Source organism: Aulonocara stuartgranti (assembly GCF_965226115.1).
Source record: "Aulonocara stuartgranti genome assembly, chromosome: 11".
NCBI classification, from domain to species: domain Eukaryota; kingdom Metazoa; phylum Chordata; class Actinopteri; order Cichliformes; family Cichlidae; genus Aulonocara; species Aulonocara stuartgranti.
In genome coordinates, this window is record NC_138947.1 from 3,408,420 (window position 1) to 3,433,511 (window position 25,092).

General features: G+C 41.0%; 1 protein-coding gene across 1 annotated transcript in view; it reads left to right on the top strand.

Annotated features, from left to right (window-relative positions):
- The first annotated feature begins 6,239 nt into the window (after nt 1-6,239).
- The window catches only part of pear1 (platelet endothelial aggregation receptor 1), a 60,188-nt gene continuing 41,335 nt past the window's right edge, over nt 6,240-25,092 (top strand). The window contains exon 1 of the mRNA XM_082552505.1: nt 6,240-6,584. Coding sequence (XP_082408631.1) covers nt 6,577-6,584 — 8 coding nt within the window. The 5' untranslated portion in view covers nt 6,240-6,576. The remainder of the gene's footprint in view (nt 6,585-25,092) is intronic.

Here is a 25,092-nt window from a genome sequence, read left to right on the forward strand (position 1 = left end):
TGCATAAAAAATCAAACAAAAAATAGTTATAGTCTAATGTCTCTGTCACCACAAAATTTCATTAATCTTCTGTCCTCCATGTTCTTATAGAATAGAATAGAATAGAATTCAACTTTATTGTCATTGCACATGCACAGGTACAGGGCAACGAAATGCAGTTTGCATCCATCCAGAAGTGCTTTAGTGATATAGATATATTACAATATATATTAGCAATAATATAGATATGTGAGTATATTACAGAAATGGGTCTATTATGGTATGTTATAATGTACACGGTATGAAGTATGTTGTGAATATTCTATAACTATAAGTATGTACAGGCTGTAGTGAGTACAAGCTATGTACAGGATATGAACAGGATATAAATATGAAAAACTATACAGAATATGAAATAAATAACTTTACAGAATCTGGGATATACAGCTATACAGAAATGGGAACTATGCAAGTTGTAAACAGTTGTAGGATTAAAAATGATCGAATGTACAGAATGATTATTTACACAGAGCTATATAGTGCAGTTAAGATAAGTGAGGGTGTAGATAGTTTCTACAGAGGCTATATAAAGTGCTAGTGGTTGTGAGTGGTGGTTCACTCCATGTTATTATTGTGTTTGAGGGTACAGTTGTCCATTGTGTGTGTGTGTATGTTCAGTCCATGAGTTTAACGTGGGTCAGATGTCAGGAGGCAGAGTTCAGGAGTCTGACAGCTGTGGGGAAGAAGCTGTTCCGGTACCTGGTGGTCTTAGTCCGGAGGCTCCTGTGGCGCCTCCCAGAGGGCAGGAGGGTGAAGAGTCCATGTGATGGGTGACTGGGGTCTTTGATGATTTTCCCAGCCCTTTTCAGACACCGCTTCCTGTAGATGTCTTTTATGGCAGGAAGTGGTGCTCCGGCGATGCGCTGGGCAGTTTTCACGACCCTCTGCAACGCCTTCCGGTCCGAGGCAGAGCAGTTCCCGTACCAGACTGTTATACAGTTGGTCAGGATGCTCTCGATGGTGCAGCGATAGAAGTTCACCAGGATGTCTGAGGACAGGTGGTTCTTCCTCAGAGTCCTCAAGAAGAAGAGGCGCTGGTGAGCCTTCTTGACCAGCTTGGAGCAGTTGGTCGTCCAGGTGAGATCCTCGGAGATGTGGACTCCCAGGAACTTGAAGCTGCTCACACGCTCCACAGCCGTCCCCTTAATGTGGATGGGTGGATGTGGGTCAGCATTCCTCCTGTAGTCCACGATGAGCTCCTTGGTCTTCTCGGTGTTAAGCAGCAGGTTGTTTGTGTCGCACCACTCAGCCAGACGATCCACCTCCTCCCTGTAGGCGGCCTCATCGTTGTCACTGATGAGGCCAATCACCGTGGTGTCATCTGCAAACTTAATGATGGTGTTGGAACCATCAGCAGGTCTGCAGTCGTGGGTGAAGAGGGAGTAGAGGAAAGGGCTCATCACACAGCCTTGTGGTACACCGGTGTTCATTGTGATGGTAGATGAGCAGCGGTTATCCAGCCGGACATGTTGGGGGCGGTTGGTCAGGAAGTCCAGTAACCATTTGCAGATGAGGGAACTGATACCCAGGTCTGTCAGTTTCCTGATGAGTTGTGAGGGGTGGATTGTATTGAATGCTGAACTGAAGTCTATAAACAGCATTCTGGCGTAGGTGTTGTTGTTGTCCAGGTGTGAGAGGACAGAGTGCATTGCGATGGAGACTGCATCCTCTGTGCTCCTGTTCCGGCGGTATGCGAATTGGTGGGGGTCCAGGGTGGGGGGGAGACAGGATTTGAAGTGTGCTAGGACCAGTCGCTCTAAGCACTTAGTGATGATGGGGGTGAGTGCTACTGGGCGGTAATCATTGAGGCAAGATGGGTTGGAGTTTTTGGGTATCGGGACGATGGAGGTGGATTTGAAGCAGGCCGGTACCACAGCGTGGGCCAAGGACAGCTTGAATATGTCTGTGAGCACTCCTGCAAGCTCCTCAGAACACGCTCTGAGAACACGCCCGGGGATGCCATCAGGGCCTGCAGCCTTGTGGACATTGATCCTGCTCAGCACCGCTCCTACATCGGTGGGGGAGAGAGTCATAGGTTGGTGGTCTGGCGTCATGTCTGCTTTGGTTGTGGTTGTGGGGTTCCCTCGCTCAAAACGAGCATAAAAGTTGTTGTATTCATGGCCACTTTGTCCCCTAAACATGTGGTTACACAGTTTACACAGTTTGTTTGAATGTACTTGTTATCAACAAGTGAAAATGACACCTGTGTATTTAAAATCAGAGTACCACACTGATGACAATGAAAAGATTATCCCAATGAATAAATTCATAGATAAATAAAACCAGTTCAATGAGGAAGTTCAGGAAACGCTATAATATCAGCATTTCATACATGGAAAAATAACAGAAAACGAGCCACATTAGATTAGAGATTAGATTAGATTAGATAGAACTTTATTAATCCCTCGGGTGGGTTCCTCTGGGAAATTCGATTTCCAAAAAAGCACAGCACCGACAGAAGTTACAGAGTTACAGAATATTATATATATATATATATATATATATATATATATATATATATATATATACATACATATATATATATATATATATATGTATGTATGTGTGTGTATATATATATATATATATATACAATACACACACACACACACACACACACATATATATAAATACAGAGACAATATAAATAAAATATACGAAGGGGATAAATAGAATAAATAGGAATAAAAATAAAAATACAAGTGAATTGCACATTTCAAGTATTGAGTCTATTGCACTGTTGACTATTTACAAAAGTATTGCACAAAAGGTATTGTACAGTGAGGTGAAGAGGCACATGGAAGTACAAATGTAACCATTTTATTACAAAATCAAATCAGTTCAGTGCTTCTAGGATTTTAAGCTTAATTTAATTTAAATTTGTATTCTCTCTGTGTGTGTGTGTGTGTGTGTGTGTGTGTGTGTGTGTGTGTGTGTGGCCTTTCAAACAACGTCATGCAGGGTTGATGTTTTTAATGACTGACTCTGTGTCAGTAGGTGGCAGCATTACATACCAGAAAGAATAAGAAAACAATCAATTGTTAAGCCTGGGGTGGTGCAAATGTGTTCTCTTACTGACATTAAAAATGAGACATATTTTAAGAATTGGTATTAATACAGATGTTTTTCCAGGTTTATTCCTGCACACAGAGGAAAAACTGACTAATGGCTGCACTCCTTTCTGATGAATACGTTTTTTAAAGAAGAATTAACAATTCAAGATCTCCCTATATGAGATTAACTTGTCAAAATACCCCAAACCATGCACTGTGCATTTACTATATTACTGATAATAATTTCAGATAGTCCTTTTTTCTCTGGGAGGACTCAAAATTCCAAATAAAGATTTTTTTTTACTCTACACAGTGCTTTTTGCCTCTCTCTACATACAAACTGATCAACACTGACTCTTTAGATATCATATTTCAACCAGCAGCTGAAACTTAACCATAAAACTGACAGAGATCATCAGCTGCAGTTGGTAGTAGCATGTTTTCAGGATGAAGAAACCGAATTGACTTGAATGTTGGGAATGGTGTTTGCCGGGTGTAACAGGCAGTTACGCCCAGGATTGCTTCACATCAGCAGATGTTTGCGTTCCTCAGATACCTTTTCTGACCTTACCGGGGAAAGCTAAAAGCGACACTTAAATGATGTCGGCCATCCATCAGTGTCCACTCTGTGGGACGGCAGGAAACAATTTTATTTAGCCTCTGCACTGGTTTCCTCACAGTGAGGATGTTTGTTCCAACAGGCCTCCATCCATGAGCTGTTTATCTGTGTCAGCACCCAGCAGGAGGGAAACAGGCATCCTGAACACTCTGGTTATCAGCTGGCCTACTGTTTGGGGAGCAGGAGGCTATTACACAGCTGTCTGTGAGAGACTGGTGCAGACTGGTGAAGAAAGAGAAGACACATGACTAAAAGTCTGTAGACAATAGCTCTGGTAGTTGACTGGGAGTAAACCCCTGCAGACAGCGATGTGACCAGTGTGGAGTGAATCTGACTGAGAATCATATGAGTCAAGCCCTGCTGGCCATTAGAAAGAGTTCAGGATTCAAACACGTGAAGCCTTTTTTATAGTACTGCATTTGTGTTTGTTTGCAATGGTATTGCTTATGCAGAAAGATACACAAAGATTCTCCAAAAATCAGCAGTAAAGAGAAAGAGCACAGAGACGATTGGTAGTTTTAGTGAAGGAGAGCATGCAGAGGGTTGGTGTGACGGGCAGGATGTCAGGGATTGGGTGAAATCTGCTGTGGTGACCCCCAAAAGACAGAAGTCAAAAGTAGAAGAAAAAGGAAGGAGAGAATTCAACTCAGCATTTATTGTTTGACTTCAAGCTAAAGAAACTTACCTTTTAATCTGTTTTGTACTTTTTAATGCTTTTTATATGTTTACACATTTATTTGCAAATGTATCTATTTTGTACATATTTATGTATTAATATATTTGTGCAGATTGTAACTTTACACTGTAAGTATAAATTGTTTCTATGTTCACTGTACCACATGTTCAACACATAAAAGAAACAAATCTGTTTATAATTGTTCAGGTGCTTTCTTTTTCGTCACATGTAACCATTAACCGTGGTTATATGATGCGCACACAGGAATTTATTAACCATCAAATACTGCAGAAGGAACTGATCAGTCACACAGTATTTATAGAGGATGGATGAACATCCTGGCTCTCAAAAGTGAAGCCAGTCCTGATGACTAGATTTATTACACTGCAGATCTTATTTATGTTATTTACAAAACATATTGGCAAATGTGTAATTTCTTTCATATACAATGCTAGAGACTTGCACGTACAGCTAAACGGCTTGTGAATGTGGTTTCCTCACAGCAGACAGAAACTCTTAGTCTGATTCTTTTCAAAATGCAAAACAAACAAGGCAGTGACTTCTTGGACTTTCAGTTTCAGTTTATTCACAGGCAGACAGGGATACTGAAGAATATACCATATGAATGAGTAAATGTCACAAACTGCCTGTTCATCATTGATGTGCAGAGTCTATATATGCTGTACCACTAGGGGGCAGTGTGACAAACAACCAGTCTTGCCTGTGCTGTAGTTGGTCATTCAGTCAGCTGTGGAGAAGAGCAAACTGTAAACTGAAGGTTAAAACAATGATGTGTGTCCACTGCAGCCACTGTCAGTGCTTTTCATGCTGTCAGTCTGACATCTCCATCATCAGCATCCTCAGTATAATCTATACATAATCCATCCGCTGCACATCTGGAAAGCTATCGACTTTATATTAATTATAAAACAAACACTCTTTTTTTTCTTTTACAATAGTTGCCAACATTTTGGGAGAGGTAGATTTATTACATCGAAAATCTTATTTATGTTTTTTATATAACATATTGGTCAATGTGTAATTTCTTTCATATACAATTCTAGAGACTTGCACGTACAGCCAAAGGGTTTGTGAAGGTGGCAGCAGACAGAAGCTCTTAGTTTGATTTTCTTTTTAAAATTCAGAAAACAAACAAAGCAGTGACTTCTTGGACTTTCAGTTTCAGTTCATTCACAGGGAGTCAGAGATACTGAAGAATATACCATATGAATGAGTACATGTGACAAACTGCTTGGTTTCTGTTTCTAGGCTCTTTTGTCCGATCACACCAAGTGTTAGCGAGAGCTTTTAACTCTTCATACTGCCATCTAACTATAGTGACTTCTGGGAAACCATAAAACTGACATGGCAGCATCTTGGGTGACGTCACTGGGTTTAGGTTCATCATCTGTATACAGTCTATGTGTGAAAAGCAAAAATGGCTAATGATCATTTCTATTGTGTGTTTCTGAACAATGAGAAAATCTCGGAGCAGATTTCGTGAAGAATTGACACTTGCCCCCGGATGTTAGATCAACAGACTCAATCCTTCATGGATCAATTCACATATTTTAGACTATTTCTGGATTTTTGTCATCTGTCGTGCACCAGCTGAAACTTCATAAGACCCCTGCCCCCGACCTTGTTCATTTTGTTTCCACGTTTTCACTATCTTTGCTGCCTGCTGAAACTCTTCTGATTTCAACAACGATCTATCTGAGCTGTATTTTCCACCTGCACACTCACTCTAAACGTACTTTTTTTTCCAGGTATTATCCCTCTGGAGCGCTTATTCCTGAAAATTTCCAAAACACACACACTTACACATCAAGGTCTGGAGGCCCACCGAAGGCAAAAACAACTCCCAGTCTCCCTGCAGACCTCCCCCCCTCTCTCTCTCCTAAACCTCCTCTCTGCTCTATCCCTCCTTCTCTTCCCTCCTCCTCTCTCGGTCCCCTCGCTGTCACAGTTTTTCCACTTTCCTTGGCTCCACTTTACGACCCTCCCTCGTTTGGAAGAAACTGCTCTCGTTATTTTTTCTCTCTCTCACTTGTGAATGTTTATCCGGCTTGAAGATTTTTCTAAGTGTATGGGCTCTAAAGCAAACGCCGTTTTTCTTCACAGTTTCGTCCTCGGAAGTCGCTTTTTAGGTGAAATATTTCAGCTGCAGAGAGTCTGCGTGTTCCTGGATGCCAAGGTGAGTAACAGGCTGTCAGCGAGATAACAAACAAACAAACAAACATAAACTAAACAAAACAAATATAATTTATTGCTTATTGACCTGTCAATGAATGCACCTTTGTTTAATTGCTTACTCGTACACGTAGCGTGTAGGCATGTGCTGTTATTGCACCCCAGTTAACGTCAGTTAATCTCATGAAATAAAAAAAAAGGATAAATTAAATATGATTCATTCAGTTAAATACCGATTATAGATCACTATAATTTAAGAATATAATATTCGTGGAGTCTTACTTTTGGTACTTCATTTTCAGACAATACGTACTTACTTTTACTGGTCGTGTTTTCATTTATTCATGTTTCTGAACGTGTCTTTACATTTCTTTGAATACTTCGGCTGCCACTGCTTTCATCAGATAATGTGCATCAATATTCAATAAAATCCCCCGTAAATCTGCAGACGACCACTTTCATACTGCTACATTACAACATAATACACATGTGAACATTATTAGTGAACTTGTCCTCTAAATAAGATTTCACGTTTCTGTGTCCTGAATGTATTTTCTATGTTGAATCATAATCACCAACAGTAAAGTCGTCTGTTGGGTACCATGAAGGTGTTGGAGCTGAATTATGTGGTTGCTGTTGCGGTTGATTTGAAATCACATTTTTACATTTTTGTCTTCATTCATGTGAAATGCATCGTGTACACTTAGCTTTGAAAACTATACTGGAACAATCTACTCAAACTTGTGATTGATTATTAGACATAAAATACCTTTGAAGGTCCACATTTGTTGGTCAATATTTGTAGCACAAGATGAAATATGAAAAGGCAGCCTGTGTTTAACCAGATATATAAAGAAAAAATTGGATTTTAAAGTCTAACTGTGTATTAAAGTTGAATGAGAAGCATTTAATTGATCCTGACGAGTCCCATTCTGTATCTTTATTGTAAACCAGTGATTGCTGTAACCTCAGACTGTTAAGGTTCTGGGTTCAAACCCCAGGAAATCTCAGGAAGGCTTGAACCCAGAACTGGATGTGTGTCCAAAAACATCAATGTTAAATGTTGAGACAGATGAGGAGTAGGACAAGTAGGACAAGAATAATCAGAAAAGATTATTCTTGTCCTACTTACAAACTGTCAATTCAGTTCAATTCAATTTTATTTAACAGCGCCAAATCACAGCAACAGTCGCCTCAAGGCAGATAGACAATAATACACAGAGAAAAACCCAACAATCACATGAGGAAACACTTTGGTGACAGTGGGAAGGAAAAACTCCCTTTTAACAGGAAGAAACCTCCAGCAGTCATGTCACATAACATCTGTCACATATTAGTCATACTTTTTTCTTTTTTAATTAAAGCACTTGTTTAAATGAACTCCTGCCGTTGTGTCACCGCTTCGTGCACTTGCACACTTTTCCTCCCGGGTGTGTTTTTTTTTCTTGGCGTCTCTGCCTCTGCTTTGAAAACGTTTCCAACTACTATCAAGAGACAGCGTGACTCAAAAAAGCTCTGCTCGTCTGGCATGTTTCCTCCATCAATTCATGGCAAAGGAAGTTGCTGGGAGTAGTTCTGCTCTTTTCTCATCTTCCTCTGTTCTGTTTGATCTTCATTAAGCCGTTCAGGTTTCATCCCTGTTCTGGAGCACCTCTGGGTCACAGAGGAGCCGTGATTCAAGCCAGTGAAACGTGGCGGCAAGGTGGCTGCAGCCAGTAGTGCTGCGTGTGTGTACAGCGCACACATCCTGATGTGATGGTGTGTGAGTCAGCGTTCGTGTCCTGTTAGTGAAGTTAATCAGATGAGGCAGATGGAGTGTTTTCTCTGCAGATGTGAGCGGGTGCAGTGGATTGTTTCTCTTTTTTTGGGCATGTGTGAAGTCAGTAACACAATAATGGATGTTTATAGCACTCTGATATGAAAGAGCGCGTTGATTAAAAGGAGTTTGATTACACTGAAAAGGAGAGAGTGCAGCACATTTCGGGAGGGCGGGAGACGAGGGGGTCACTAGCTGAGCCGCTGGATTAAAGAGAAACCAGTGTAGAAACCTGGCTTGATGACAAATTGACATGTTTATAGTTTAGAGCTTTGAAATGTTGAACTCCTGCACATGCATGTGCACTGTTTTGGAAACAAAATGCACGTTTCCTTTCCTCTGTGGAGATGTAAAATCACCGTAAATCACCGTAAATCCAGCAGTTATTGTCTGTGACTTGTGAATGAAAAGCTTTTTGATTAAGGGGCCCTGACATCTTTCGACTCATAAACATCTGCATGGAAGGCGAGATATGATTAACTATCAGAGTAAATCTCAGCCACCTGGTCTGGACTCCTGACCTCACATCTGCTCTGGCAACTGAAACACCTCAGGAAGTCTCTGACTGCAGACTGAACTTTGTGTGTCTACAAATATTCCTAAAAGCTCATTTTTAAAGCTCATATTTAATCAATAAGTTATATTCTGGCTGTTAAAAACGAACTGAAATGGGGCGTCTTTGTTTTCCGTCAGTGCCCTCATATGGAATCCTCATTGGTTGACAGAGTGTCTGCCCTCTTGCAGACTGTTTCGGCTATCAGTGGCATAATAGTGACCCATTTTTTCTCTCTGGTCAACCAACAAAAATCGCCTCCAGTCTGACAGCTGGAGATCCGGCTGACTGAACATCTGTTTGTCCAGGAGAGGACTTGATTTCAGGCAGGCTATTGGATTTGTTTTGGTTAGAGATGACACCGGCTAGAGACACAAAGAGATGAAGTGGAACTGGAGAAAAAAGGGCTCAGTTTAAGTTACTGGATCCCCCGGTGCTTGGGCTTTTCTAAAATTTATTGTGCGACTGCATGGGGCAGCCAGAGTGTCTGCACATTGTCTTTTGAATGTCACTCCTTTTCTTGACAAAGTCATCCCTGATGGCCACACAGCACAATGTAACATCACAGTCTGAAGGCTTTGTTTGCATTATCCATCGAAGCACGGCTGCTGCCATATAGAGTTACGTGCACGCTCGCAGATTAGTCTTTTGCACACTGATGCCATCTTCAGGAGTTATGCCCTGACTTTACCTGGGCTTATATGAAATATATCTCAACATCACACAACATTTACTGCAGATATTTGTAGGTGTGACTCTTTACACTGGGTGTAGTGGACTCATGAGGTGATTTAATAATATCGTAATGGCTCTCACTGCGATGTACGCCTTAAGGAGAAACTTCTGTGGCTGCGAAAAAAAAGAAAGTGCTACAAACGAGTTCGTCCTCTAGAGTCGGGCTCCAAAAGTGAGTCAGTCCTCGTAAACTTCCATTGCCCAACTTTACAGTAGAAATAATATGTCTGCAGACTGGTGCAATGTTGTGTTTGCGCATATTAGAAAACTAAGCAGTGGGCTGCTCACTTTATTCTCTAGTCCACTGATAACACTTTGATTACTTTCCATATCTGCAAGTCTTCTTGGGTCAAAGGGATGTAAACGTGACGTTGAGATTTCGTGTGTCTGTCTGTTGTCTTTGACTGGTCTGCTGAGATTTCAGATTACAATACAACAAATACGCTTGCGCCTGCTGTGCTATCTCCAGCTGTCTGTAACAGAGAATCGAGGCTTAAGTCTGCATTTCACTAGCAACACTTAGTCTCTAATTTCATAAAGGCAGATGTCAAAGTGAAGGTTTGAAATGGTTGACATCATGGCCATCAGAACATTGCAAGTTATGAACTTAACTGTGGATCTGTTAGGCTTAATAAATGATGCCAGTGGAACAGCGGTGGGTGCTGTGTTGGTGCAAACCACCAATAATGGGAAATTTTAGTGTCAGGATGATGACCAGGACCAGTTTCTGTGGTCAGAAGTGGTTGAAAATAGCTTCTTCAGAGCGGATTTGTTCTGAATTTTGAAACTTTCAAACTAAAGAAGTTTTCTTCTAATTCATTATTGATTAACTGAATTCTTTTTTTCATGTCTTGCTGAATAATTTCCATTATGCCTCGCATTTTTATTACTGGGAAGTCAATTCATTATAACATTATTTTAATACTACATTTTTCACTCAAGCAGTTCCAGAGATTGAGGTTAAATACGTTCACATAAATCATTAAAAGCACCATCTATGATTATGTTAAATCACTATTCTACTCATGCTCTCCCTTTTACGCACTGGCGACAGAGTCTTCCCTATTAAAGTTCAGAAGATGTAAAAAGTGGCCTGTATGAACTTCAAAAAGTTATTTTTGATGTAAAAATAGTCGTCAGGAAAACGACAAAGAGCAAAGGGAATTCAAAAGAAGGTGACGCTGGTTGAATATTCCTACCACAGGCTTATATAAGGCTCTCAACCCCATGTGCTCTGCAGCCGTGCAAATAATTTGGAGCAGACCCCTGAGCCCTCCAGCTCAGGGGGTTTGGGTCGCTCGCTCTGCTCTGGCACCGGAACAGCTTCATTGGGCCTCGGCTCAAATAACCAGTTATAAAAAGTAGAGGTCGAAGGGTTTGGAGCTGGAAATGAAGGAGGAGCCAGGGGCGGGTTGATGGAGTGACCACAGACTACTTGTACTGTGGTGAGGGTCTTTCCTGAAGTTGCTTATGTCGGTGGTTGTTCTGGGTGGTGGGTGGAGCAGCCGTGGAGACATTGTTCATTAAGACTTCGTGGGCTTTTGCTGGTGTCTGTGTCTTTGTAGGACGGCTGGAACCAAGTGAAATTTGAGATGTAGAATTAGAAGAAATATGGTACCAAGTTCACAGCCCAGGAGGCTTCTCGCTCTTTGTCTCCACCACTGTGATGAAAACGAGGTTATGTTTTTGTTATTGTTTGTTTTCATAGCCGCTGAAATCAGCCGTGCGGATGGCAGACAGTGTTTATTTTGTCAGCCATAAGAGAAAATATGACTTAACCATGCAAGATGAGAGGTTTGCATGTGAAAAACAAATGGCCTTTATGTCATGCTTGGCACCACGTGGACATGAACTGCTAGAACTCTCGATGCTTTTCCTGAGTTCAAACCCAGATCCACTCCACCAGCTGCGTTAAGCTCCGAGTCGTCCATCTTGCGCTTTATGAGAGACGTATTTTCTTCTTTTTGTCTACTTTGTTTTTTTCAGGCCACTTCTGAAATACAAACCTAGGCCCCAAAATAGACAAGATGACAGATTATCAGCATACCCATTATTCAAAACAACACGAGCTCTGTGTGGAAAAAAGAGTTCTTTGTGGGGAAAAAGGACACTTAGAAGCCAAGTGGCGCTTGCTGTTGGAAAATGCGAGAGCAGCAGGTCTGATAACACCTTTCAAGGATTCTCTTTTATGTGTCGCACTTTTTTCTAACCCCAATTTATTTTGTTTACATGCCGGAGGAAGCGAACATAGAGATGCAGCCCTGGATGTACAAGATGTTTCCTATCTGCTTCCTATTGTTTGTCCCTGTTTTCATTCCTGTGGTGCTCTGCCATAATGAGTGAAGACAGAGCAGAGGCAGAGTGGACCTGTGGGGCTTCTTTTGCCCTGTGCATGAAAATCTAAGAGCTGGAGAGCTGAAGTTATTAGCTGCAGACAGATGATAATGAACCAGAGATTTGTAGTCAGTTAAAAAGTAATAAGAAAAGCATGCTATCTTCAAAGACATAATAATCAGTAAAGTGCTGACAAGATACTCAGTGGTAGCTTTTGAGTTTGCAGTGTGTTAACCACAAAAGTGGTCTCTTGGCTTGCTCGTTAATTGGTAAATAGTTGAAACTAATTTCCAGCAGTAGTTGAAAAGCCTGGAGAATCCTCACTGTGATGGAAAAAAAACCCTCAGTGACTCACAGACAACCTGCTGTGTTTCCTGCTGCTTCTGTTTGCCTCTGGGCATCCCGAAAAAGAAAAAGTGTTAACAGTTTCCCTCGACTTGGTTTCCTCCAGTCGTGAACATCATCACAAGATGACAGGCTCCTGCACCTCTCTCCCTCCTGCCATCCTCAGTGTTTGCCCTCCCACGGTGTTGTTTGCCCAGGATGTCCTGTGCGGTGGCTTGACTCTGGCTCTTGTCTCCTCTTTGCTCCCCGTCTTCCTGCTGTGTTAAACAGATATGAGTGTGTCGTTGCAAGAAGCCCCAAGAGACAAATGTGTTGCACAATGCAGATGACCATGCCAGGGCTTTCAATTAACTACAGCACATTCTGCAGAGCCCTCTTTCATCTTTCGTTAGCCGCGAGGCAGCCAAACAAAGTGAATTAATGGCACCACCTGTGGGGGCTGAAACAGTTTCAGTCTAGCGACACTGCTGGGAAAGCACGGAGAAACAGACTAAGTAAAGGAACATCTTGGAGAGTTCACCTTCAGGGTAGCACACGTGGCTCAAGTTTTTCAGTGAAGAAAATAAGGCTCGAACTTCCAGATGCTTGCAGAATGGGGCCCATCTGGAGAGAGGGAGCTTTGGGGCTATATGTGAAAAAATGGCTCTAAAGTGATCACTTTAATAAGTTACAGGTTTCCACCTAGTCCTCCAAAAAGGCAGCACACCATGTGCCAGTGGTAGGACTGTAAATCACGCTCTTAACTTTTAGGAATTTACTGTCCCCAGCTGGACTTCCTGAAAATACAAATAGAGAAGCAAAGTCAGAAGAGATAATGACTGAAAATGACTCTGGTGAACTGTACCTGTCCTGGCCTGCTGCTGCTGCTGCTGCTGCTGCTGCTGCGTGCATATTGGTCCAGGACCTTAGTGTTATCTGGGTACCATAGATACGTCGGACCACATTGAGAATCCATTGAGATGCACATCTGTCTTCCAGGATGCAGCTCCGACTCCCCTCTACCACCCTTCACACACAGGTTTGTTTGGTAAATAACTGATTCACAGCTGGGCGTACAAGTGCCTCAGTAATCACGCAGGAGAAAAAAGAACTGAGTGGACCTTAACAGTTTTGAAAAGTTGACATTTATCTAAAAAGATAGCCACTAGACCAATGTATTTATTTATTTATAAAGTATTTAAATACACTAACACTCCAAAGTCAAAAAATTGCCAAAAATTGTGCATACGAGATAAATGTAGCTTTAAAACTGGTCTTACTCTTAGATTCAAGAAGTTTATTGTCATATACACGGGAATCGAGAATTTAAAGTGTAAGTAGTTATGCAACACTGTCACAGTGGAAATATATACAGAACACGGAATATTAAAATTGTTTATATTGTATGAAGTTTTATAATGTTGTATATAAATGTACAAAATTGCAAATTTAAGGGTCAAGATCAGGTCAACAGTATGGATGGACGGATTGTTAGCTAAACATACTTGATATAAAATCTCCAGTTAAAATGATAAATGTAATGCTGCAAATTGTTAGCTGAAGTATGAATAAACAACTGAAACTGCTAGCTCAAGATGTCAGATAAACAAAAAGAAAATGATGATAAAAATTATTAATAAAAGCTTAAAAATCATTATCTAGAAGTTCTGCAGCTAGGAGGTAAAATTAAAAGATAAAGGTATGGATGAAGAAATTGTATTTTGGGTTTGGGTATAGCTAAACTAGGTAAAATGATTAATTAAAAGAAGTTTATTAGCTAACAGTACGGCCGGCAGTTAAAGTTTTTAGCTGAAAGTTTGGATGAACAAACAGTTTCCAAAATTTACTGGATAAAAAGTGAAACTTTCAAGCCAAAAATAATAACACATTCTCACTGATAAATGAACGAAGTACAGATTTTGTTTTAAATGATTGTAAATGGACACATTTGAAATGTGGCGTAGATAGAAAACTCCCTTTGAGGAGAATGTGGTGAACCTTGAAAGCACCAAGTTAAGTCTTATTTCAGGTCAGTCCTGGGAACAAATAGCAGAGAAAAACATCAACAACAACAACAGAAACAGATAGCCACTAGAGCTCAAATCGTTTCCAGCTTGCAGCAGCTGCAAAGAGAAAAAAGCTGCCATCCACTCACATTGGATGTGTTGTCTTAATCAAAACCAGATGTGGCATGGTTAAAATCTGTTACTGTAAATGGCTCGCTGTTTCATTCTGCAGTGACTCAAAGACTTGCATAAAAGCTGCTGCATGGGAAAGTTATCCGCAGTATGAAAAATGTTGTTCTTAAATCTACTGTCACAGTGAGGATCAGGCTTCCCATGATGTTACTCAGACGCCACAGACATTCAGAGGGATCAGTACAATGTTGTTGGTCACCAGACCCCCCAAGAAGGCACATTTTACCCGAAATAATAAAAAACAAAAGACTTGTCACAACTGTTTTTAAACAGCGGGTCCTGATCTGTATTATCGAGAGCCTTAAAATAATTGTATAATTTTGAAACTTGTTCAGCTTCTGTGCTTGTAGCTGTTGTGGAGATTGATCGCCAAACGAGCTCGGCCACCACGAGGGCGAAGACCGCAAGCTGTAAGCAAGCTGCACGTTCTTCAGCCAAAACAAAAGACATAATGGAAAAAAGAGAAAGCCCGTGTCCCTGGGTGCACGGAGATACATGGAAGCAGGCCAGGTCTGTGCGTGCACATCTGTGTTTATGATGGTGTTGAATGGTGAGTTTCGTGCTGACTTGGCACTTTGTGGTTCAGAGTTTTCCGTTAGTGGCTTCGGTGTGATCGCCCGTTTCCCCTTGTAAGAAACTACAAGTCAAACAAGTGATTGGAGAATTGCATGCCAGCGATACATCAGCAGTCAGTAAAACAGATTGAGATTGAGTTTGCATATCTCACTGCACTTGATAAACATCCAGATGTGTACAATGCAAAGACTACAGCTATTATAAAAGAGTCTCGTGTTACAGCCATTAGGAAAGCATGTCAATATTTGATGTGCTAGTAAAATATTTGCTAACACCAGCCTCAAGAAATGTTGAGGCTGGTGTTATGAAGCTAATTGTCTTACCCCAAATAAGCCAGAACAAACAGCATTCCACTCACAGCACTTGAAGACTTCCTTGTCTTCTAATGCACGGGCACCAGCAGACTACTCAGACCTGATAACGAAAGTTATCCCTGCATGGTCGTCTGACTGCATTGTGCAGAGCTTCTTGTCATGTCAGGAATGTTTGGCTTTTTTGGTGTTTAAATTCTCCAAGAGTGTTTGGGGGGTGAATCAAATCATTGTGTGTTTGTCAGGTATAACACTTAGTACCACCCTGTACTAATCCCAGCTCTGGAGATACTTCTACAGCTGTCTTTTTGTTCTTTATTCAGTTTTTTATTTGTTTTCAGGGCTTGTTTGATTTCTTGTTTGTTTGTAAGTCTGGACAGGGAGTCTTTGATAAAGATTAGTTGACTTATTGTGGAGGACAGTTCAGCAACGACTCTGGTGTCCTCTGTGCTCTTAGTATTTCTTCAGAGCCTTGAGGTTTTTTGGGGATTTTGGTGTGTTTTATCCTCCTGAACCATTCTCCACTGACATGCACGTCTCTGAGGAAGTCTCTGTTTCTCACTGAATAATTCATCTTTCTTCTGATTGTGTAATCATTTCTAAGATACCTGATCTTGTGCTGTTGGGTCTAATCTTCACAAACCCTCAGTCCAGCACTTCTCTGACTCTGGGGAAGCAGAATGGCAGTCAGACGTCTAACATTTTCTTTAACACATTTTTTGATTCCCACTATGACTCCGTCCGTTGCTCAGCAGTGTTTGTTTGGAAGCTGAGGAACAGCTAAATAGTTTTTTTAAATTATGATGTTTTGAACAAATGAGTTAATATGATCACAATCTTCATCTTTACAGTTTTATATGTTTTACATGTCAAAACTTATTGTGTTTTGAAATGTTTCTAAACCTCTTAAAAAAATTAAATGTCATCTCAGAGTCTTGGAGTCTGCTGTTAATAGATGAAATGAATAAAGAGGACTCAGAACTTGTCTAAACAGCTGGTTGCTAGTTTTCAGCAGATGATATTTAAAACATGAGTAAAAAGGTAATTAGTTTGGGACTGTTTTTGTAGGGCTAAAAACAAACTGTACTTTTGTAATGGAGCAGGATGTTATACCAAATACAAAGTCGCATTAAAGTTGAGTCTCTGATGAAGGGAGCATGCCGCCTAGTGCAACAGTGTGGCTCAGTTTGTAGTAGTTTTTGGACAACAGGGGGTTTCATAGACTTTGGTTACGCATTTAGTAGTAATATTAGCTCATTGTTGGTTTTGGATGTTTCTACATTACAGTAAGAAAATTATTTAACATTATCAAATGGATCCTTGTCAGATACATTAAAAACACTACTTGATGTTTGTACTGGTGGGGAGAAATGAATGTAAACAGTGCTGTAATGGAACCACACAAAATTAATTAAGAAGACATCCAGCATATTGTCCAACAGTGACAAAGATCAACACCAAGCCCAAATAAGCATTAGAGAGAGGCCTAAACAAGTGATACATTCAATCGGTGCTTGTTTGTCTGTTTAATCTAATTAGAGACGTTATTCTCTGATAAAGGAGCTACTCAGAGACATCACTAACAACGAGAGTTGATGAACTCTCTAAGACTTCCCTTGAGGCTTTCTTTGTTTTCATTGGCTCATCCAAAAATTTCAAAGGCGCTCGACCCTGTGCCCTGTTCTATATATACAGCGCGCTAATAAAAATGAATCAAAAGTGTTGGCTGTAGCTTCATGATGGAGACACAGCAGCTTTGTTTCCCACAACTTTCTGACCCTGAACGAAGAGGACAGAACATTTGTTTGAGGCAGTAATTAAGTGAAAAGAAACATCTTAAGATAAAAGAAATCAAATTTCATGGTGTAGAAACAACAATGGAGCAGAGCCTCTGATGTTTAAAGAGAATTAGGACCAAAACATCAGAGGATAGCGTGATTAAATGTTATTGAGATCCTGGGGACAGTGTGACGTGTCAGGGAGGTGTCACCACAAATCAGATTAAGTTCTACATAATAACCTTTGCAGTGTGGTGATTGTATGTGGTGGAGAATGAACACCCGCAAAGGTGGGAACCCTCTTGGAAGTGGAAAAAATCAATGGTTGCTGCTGATTCTGTTGATGTTTTTTTAATTTGGGGAACAACTGTGAGCGCTGTCCAGGGTTTGAGTGCTTTATAAGGGGATTGCACAGGTTGCCTGGTGGGAGGCAACCTGTCTGCCATCAATCACACTCTGACTCAGACTGGTTGTAGTCACTCTCTTAGAGAAAGTTTTCAAATTGCTGCCATCTGAGTCAAGTCAAGTCCGTTTATTTATAAGCTTGTTAAAAAATAACAAGCATTGACAAAAGTGCGGTACAACAAGACAACAAAAGCAATAAAAATAACACAATGTAGAAAAACGAACGGACAAAAAATAATGTCAAGGCTCGGTTTTAATAAAAATGAGTTTTCACATCAGTGCACATCTTCTGTGAGCTGCCAGCAGTTAAAGCTGTCTTTGAAAACAGATGCTAGACCTCCACCATGACCAGTTATCTGTAGGTAATGGAAAAAATGACAGTAAGGTTGAAGAGTTCAGAAAATGGGCTTAACTCACCAAAAATACGCCAAGTTTCAGTCACAAGTAAAAAAATCCAAGTCCTGGGAGGTGAAGAAGACCTCGTTAGCTGTTGAGCTGGTGTTAGACAGAGTCAGCGTGATTGAGAGTGACTGAGATGGAAGACCTAGTCGGGAGGTCCGGTGCCACCGGGTTTATCCATTGGTAGGGAGGTTCAAGGGAGCACCAGGAGGTGAAAGGGACAAGAATACGGTGTTAGGGAAGTCAGTCAGTCAACTCATCTGCAACACATCTCATTTCATCAGTGGACCCAACTCAAGTGGTTTCTAACTGGTTTTATTCTGTTATATTCATAGACAGTAAGAGCAAGGATGCTGAGCACTTGTGTCATTTCACAGTTACGTTACAGCATCACTGCTTGTAGAGGAACTGCTGAACTTCTGAATGAATTCTACGACCAATAGAGTTTGAATTGTTGCAGCTCTATTGATTATCACTGCCACGTTGTCACAAACAGATCTAATTGCATGTAACTGCCACCTTCATCTTGCTGAATTCCAAACCGTTCACAGACCGCTTTTGGTCTGATTGCGTTTTGTTGCTGCTCTTTTTGTTTGCTGCAGTTTCTTCCAAGATGGCAGCTGACTGCGAGCGGTCGCAGACCTGCTGCCTGCCATCAAAGGCAATGAAACTGCAACATGTTTACACGTGGCTGTGATCGTTTTGTCCGTGCCGTTGTAACGTCACACAACCAAATGATTACAAAACATACATTTAAAAGTTGAAAATTTAGCCTTGGAAATCAGGTCCTTTTTGATAAATCACTGAAGAACAATTGAGGGCATTTTAGAGCTGCCATAATTTAAATTATTGCTATTTTTCTAGCTAAAAGGCTCAAATATGAGAATTTACATTATAAAAAAAATATTTTGGCACATAGGGAGTCTTGAGGATGTCAAGCTTAGGCTCCAGGATATTGAGTCACTGAGTAATTACAGTGTAAATCTTTTATAATTTCTCTGCTTCTATAAACTAATCAGATATAATTTAATCGCACTGATATTGATTTATGAAATTAAGTTCGATTAGCCCAGTCATTACAGAGTGGTCTTTTCTCTTGTTGTTTTTTCTGTTTCAGCAGTTTGTTCCTTAAACATTCAGCAGATATTTGGAGTGTAGAAATAAATAAAATTTGAAGTAAACTAGGAAAAAAGAGGAGATTTGATTCAATTCAGGGATGTGTTTTTACAGAACAATGCATTATAGGAAAACACTTAATACTCGAAGTTTAGAGCATTTCCTGAATGGTTGCAGTCGGCAGACAGACAGTAGTAAGCAGGACGAGATGGAGAGGAAGTGCACATCTGAATCAACAACTGGCCCGTGAGTCCACCAGATCAGCCAGGTGCCACCGCCATTAGAAATATCCAGCTCAGATAGTTGCAGCAAGAGCCACTGACGTCTGAAATTACTATTCCTATTATGTGGTCAGTGGTTGGATTTAGTTCAAGACTCTGTGGCTACAGGGATGCTTCACAGTCAGTCCAAAGTCATCCTCAGAAAACATATTCTGCCAATGAAATTACTTTCTATGTTTTCTAATCTTTAGAATTTGAAGGTGGTTTAAACAATCCATCCAGGGCACTCGTCTTTGTTGCTCCCACATCTCAGTGAGTGCTTTCTGTAGTACAGAGATTTTTAATTTTATGTAGAACGGTAGCATGGAACAAAAGGAAGAAGTGACACAAAACGTGTCATATTGCTGAATCCAACTTCTTTGAGTTGGCCTTTTGACTCTTTACGTCTCATTAAATGACCAAGTCACAAACAGCTGTACATCAAAGGTCAGAGACTCGTGTTTGAATACATATCCAAGACTCACTGTGGATGCAGATGTCTTATGCAACAAACATCATATTTTCCCACATAAAACAACCATTCTCTGGTGATTGCACGTGAAGTGACTTTTCCAAAGCTCCTCGTGTTCGTTTTTCTTACGAGCAGCCTTGTAATGTTGAGGCTTTTCTCCTCTGTTCTTACTGTGCCCATTTACAATGCAAAGCTATGCTTTTTGGTCACAGTTTGTGTTTTTTTTTTTACAAGGACTTTGCTCCAGCATGATCCACAGAGCATTAGAGGACATATAATTACAGCGCTGTATGGTCATGTCCCCCAGAAACCTCAGCTAAAGCCTCCATTTTGGGTTTTCCACCATTTTCACTCACTAAGGTTTGCATAAGACTCTTGTTTTAAACACAAGCCAGACATGACTTCAATCCAAGGTGTTCAAGTCTGTGTTTGTATTTATTTTGGTCCACAGAGGTGAGTCGGGGTATTTGTCACACTGTTTTTGTTTGTTTTTGCCGACTTCTCTGACTTCTCTGACCAATGAAACCACAGTCATCCTGCCTGCGGTTATGGTGTGGAGTGTGGCGGACCAGGCGGCAGTTTACACTGTGGCTCCATGTACGAGTGCACGAGCCTCAAACGTGTCGGAGCAATGCAGCAGGGAGAACGAAGGGAGAGCAAGAGGACTTCAACTGGCAAAAAGCCCAGCCCGTCACAAAAAACAGTCTAAAAGGGCTTATTCTGTGATAGTAGGAATGCAAGACCCACACCAGCAAAAATAACTGTTGTTACATCCCAGATACGCTTCAGATCAAATCCGGTGTCATCGTCTAGGTGACATAACTCCTGAGTAAATGCATTCTAATAGGAAAGTTGGAAAAGAAGGAAAACAGGATTTGTTTTGATTCTCAGCAAGGTAGCCGTTCATGCTTAAGAACAGCGCTGCAGGACTTAATGTGGCAGGATGGATTAAAAGTTTTAAAGTTTCACTCATGCTTACGTTTGCTTACATTGTTACCTCGGGGCTGGTGAGGCTGCTTCTGCTTTTAGAGTGGGAAATCCAAGTAGAGTAGATCACTCCAGATGAAAATTCTGAAACACCAAAACAAGTCTGGTATTTGTTTGGGTCGAGCAGGGTTTTTTACCTAAATGACCAACCAGTCCCTTCATGTATCACTTGGATTTACCTCAGATAACAAAAGGATGAAGCCAGATGACTTTATCAAAGCCTGCAGGGGAAGGAGGCAGCTGTGAACTGCTGGGTCCATCAAATGTTTCACTTTGACAAAAGGGTGACTCTTGCTTGTGACTGTTACGCTTTAAATTTGTTTTCAGAATAAAGTTTTGCTACAGAAACACCATCAGTTCAGGTTCTTTCAGTGTTGTTGCAGTTGCTGCTGTTTGCTAGTAGAGGCCTCCAACTCTGTGTGAACTTGTGTCGATGTGCTCGACAAGTGGGCCAAAACAAAAGCAGCACTATAGTGACCTTATCACACCGACCTCTGTTATCCACTGACTCTGTTCTCTGTCAGCGTGGTGACAGAGGCTGTGACAACAACTGCACCACCTCCTGAGCTCGCTCGTGAAGTGGCTGTCCAACAAAAACACACACAGATCGTGTCTAACAACTAGTTTATTCTGACGGAATAAAGGGAAAAGGTGTGGTTGTCAAGTCTTAAATCTGTTTCTGCTTTATAACACATAAATAGATTAAACTTTTGTGTCTTTTGTATCCAAGCTTTGAGGTTACAAACTTACAAAAGATTTCATTATAATTGTGGAGTTTTTTATTAATGGTTATGTTATGTTTAAATCTAAATATCTGTGTTTGTGTGATGCAGTTTTCAGTATTTGTCTGGCTTAGAAAGATGTTAAAGTGATATAGGAGTTCAGATTTTGATGAGTTTTGATTATTTTGGCAATTAAAAATCCAAGATACCCAAAGTCCAGAAGGCAAAACAGACAGAAGTCTGACAAGGAGCTCAGTGAACTAATAATAGACACACAGAGAGCAACAGACAATCTGATGAGGACAAAGGGAAACGCAGAACTATATGTATGTATATGTAGGCATGATTGGAGATGAGATACGTGTGGGAACATACACAAACAGATGAAATTCATGCGGACGGGAGCAATAATAGGATGTAAAACCAAAACAAGGCACGAGAAAACTTTCAAACTAAAGCATAACCCAAAGACTTACATGCAGACATGAAGAAACACAACAAATATAGCACAGACCACGAGTCTGTAGGGGAGCTGATACAAATGCTTTCTGTCAATGAGTAGATGTGCGCAGAAATACAGTTTTCCTGCATGGTAACAAACTGGTCATGGAGATTATTCTATTCTATTGTATTGGCCACCAAGGAGCTGACAGTATGGTAAAGCCTGTACAGAGTACAACACTACGACAGACACTGTGAACTCACAAATCCAGCTGCTGTAACGTTACTGTAATTTAACAATAAACCTGCAGTTTATCAGAGAGCTGCCTTTCAGAAGTTTGATGCTTTGCTTCCGTGTAGAGTTTCTCTTGAAGGAAAAGTAGTGAAAGAAAGTAAAGTAATGTTCAAGAGACACAATTAACCTCAGCTCTGGGAATCTAAACCTGAATGAATATAACAGGGGGCCAAGATCGAGGAGGGGGTACATAGTGAGTCCTGCTTTTCTCAGTTAAATAAATTACACCAGACCACAAGCCGAGGCTGCCAAATGAAAACTGGCCTGATGTTGGCACACAGATGACACAGGGCTGACATGATTACTTTATATTTTCCAGCAGCTCCCCTAATTAAGAGCGCTTTAAAGGGACTCGAACCCGAGGACAGATTGGCAGCCTGCGCTGGGCATCTGCCGTTGCATTCAAAGAGCCTGTTGGTAAGAAGAAGTCTTTTGCAGAGGAGGATTCAAATTATTTATTCCCATGTTATTACTGGAAACTCTAGCAAAACTGAGGTTTAAGATCTGCTGACATAATTATAAGATTGAGTTGCAGAGTACGAGGTCAAATGAAGACAATTTAACTGCCTGAGAAAAGCAGACAAAAGAAACAGACTTTGCAAAGGTGCAACTTCTACAGTTCAGGAACTCTGCACCCGGTTGCATCAATCTCACAGATAGCAAACAGCCTAGAGCTCAATCAGCAAAATTCAGACTTCCCAAGATTTCTGCAAGGCCTCAACCCTCCACTCTCCCTCACTAGATCATCCTTTTGTCATGCAACTCCCCCGAGATCCGTCAGCTGCATTTGAGCTGCCAAGAGTTTTCCACTTAAGCACTTTTTTTTCCAGTGTGGGGGTTCTGCTTTTGTGCCAGGGTACCATCTTTTACCGTATACTGAGGCTTTACAGCAGCCAGAGTGAAATGTGTTGATGTAGGCGTTGCATAACATTAATAATGTGGCAGAACTGACAACTACCGCAAAATCTGTGGGTGTGTTTTTAAGCTGTTCTTCTGACACTAAAGTTTTGGGTGGGGCACTGTAGATTTTTAAGGGTCTCTGCCCTCCCCCCCTACACCAACACCCACCCAACATGAGGCATGGCATCAACTGCAGAGTGTGTGCCAGGCTCGTCGCGGTCGAAGCGACCCTGCGAGCCAAGACGATAACCCAGATGCAAGGGATTATGGGTTTTATATTCAGTTTACAGTAACTCTGGTGTAATGTGAGGGTGGGATGGGGAGCTGGGGGAGAGGGGGCTGTGGCTGCGGTCGATGTGTCACACCGAGGTTTCTGTCAGTTTCTGCCCTCCAGCAGTTTTCATACATTTGTTATTGCAGGAGCTGAACTGTAAATTTGCAGCGCTGCAGCTTTCGTCTCCTGTGGAGGGTATTTTGTGATACTCGCGATGATCACAATCAGAGGGCGATCATTTAAACCTCCTTAAGACTGCGACACACACCGCAGCTTTATTGGCCAACTTTTAAGTGTAATGGTGCACAGCAGCCCTTTAATCATGTGCAGTGCGATCAACATGTTGCCAGGAAACATTTGACTTGATGTTTATGCTTTTGGTCTTCGTGTCTTTGTCTTTTGCTGGAGGTTTGGCCAGTTTATAATTCTCAAAAATTGACTTTTTAATGTCAAAGGCCTTTAAAGGGCTTGCATTTAGCCACAGGCTCCCGTAAGTAAGAATTTTTCTCTATGAGCTCAGTTTGTGGAGATTTTGACTTTTGTTCTTTCTGTGCGAGCAGACAAAGAGCTGGGGAAGAAAGTCTGATACAGCACTAATGACTGTTCATTTCTGCTCACTCATTGTTCTAATGGCATTATAATGGAGTTTAACCACTCCTTATCCCTCCCTTTGGGAACCACTGGTTGATTAAATCACTCCCTAAACTTCAGCTGTATGTAGATGCATCAGCTACGCTGTGCTTACTTTCAAGCTGTCCACCAGTGCAGGGACTTACTGTCTCATTAGAGCTGCAATCAGTTATCCAAGAGATTAGAAACACTCAGATAATTCATTATTTTTCTACTTTCTACTGTATTTCTACTTTCTACTGTTTCAGAAAAAAAGTAATAAAAAGCACCTGCCTTTACTTAAATGGGCTTCCAAGTTTTAGATTTAATTTCTGAAATAAAATTAATATTAATGTTTTCCAAAACTTTCTTAATTAAATGCATCTTTTTTTGGTATTATACACCAACATGTAGTTAGACTTTTGATTTCTATTAAAAAAGTCTCCAGCATCGTCAGATGAGCCGGGTTTTATTAGTGATCTTATTGTGAACAGTTTTACATCGAACATTAAACTGTGGTGGGGATCTGCTTTTGATATTACTTACTTAGTACCTGGGTAGCATGAAACAAGACATAAATTACCTGCAGTTTGATTCATGCGACTCTGCCACACAAAAATGCATCCCGCCTGCAGGATTCATAACTCTGCAGGGAAAGTCGGGAAGACAGCCTTCAGTATTTCACCGAGCTGCTTTCCTTTTGTAGCCTCGTGGACTTTTGTCAAGCGCTTTAAAATATTGTTCAGGATAGAGTCATTTAAAGTTTTTATGCTATTGATTTGAAGTGTGGAAAACCAGGAGAACCCAGACACAGCTTTAAAAAATAGAAAAAGTCTTGACATAGGAGGCATATTTTGTAGATTCTCTGTCTGAATCTGACATCACAGCACCCCGACAGCGTGTATTTGGCAGCTTTCTGTTCTCTTTGCTGCGGCCAGTCAGTTATATCATCAGCTTTTCTTATTTTTATTTTTTAAGTTGATTTTCCTTTCCTCTTTGACTTTCCC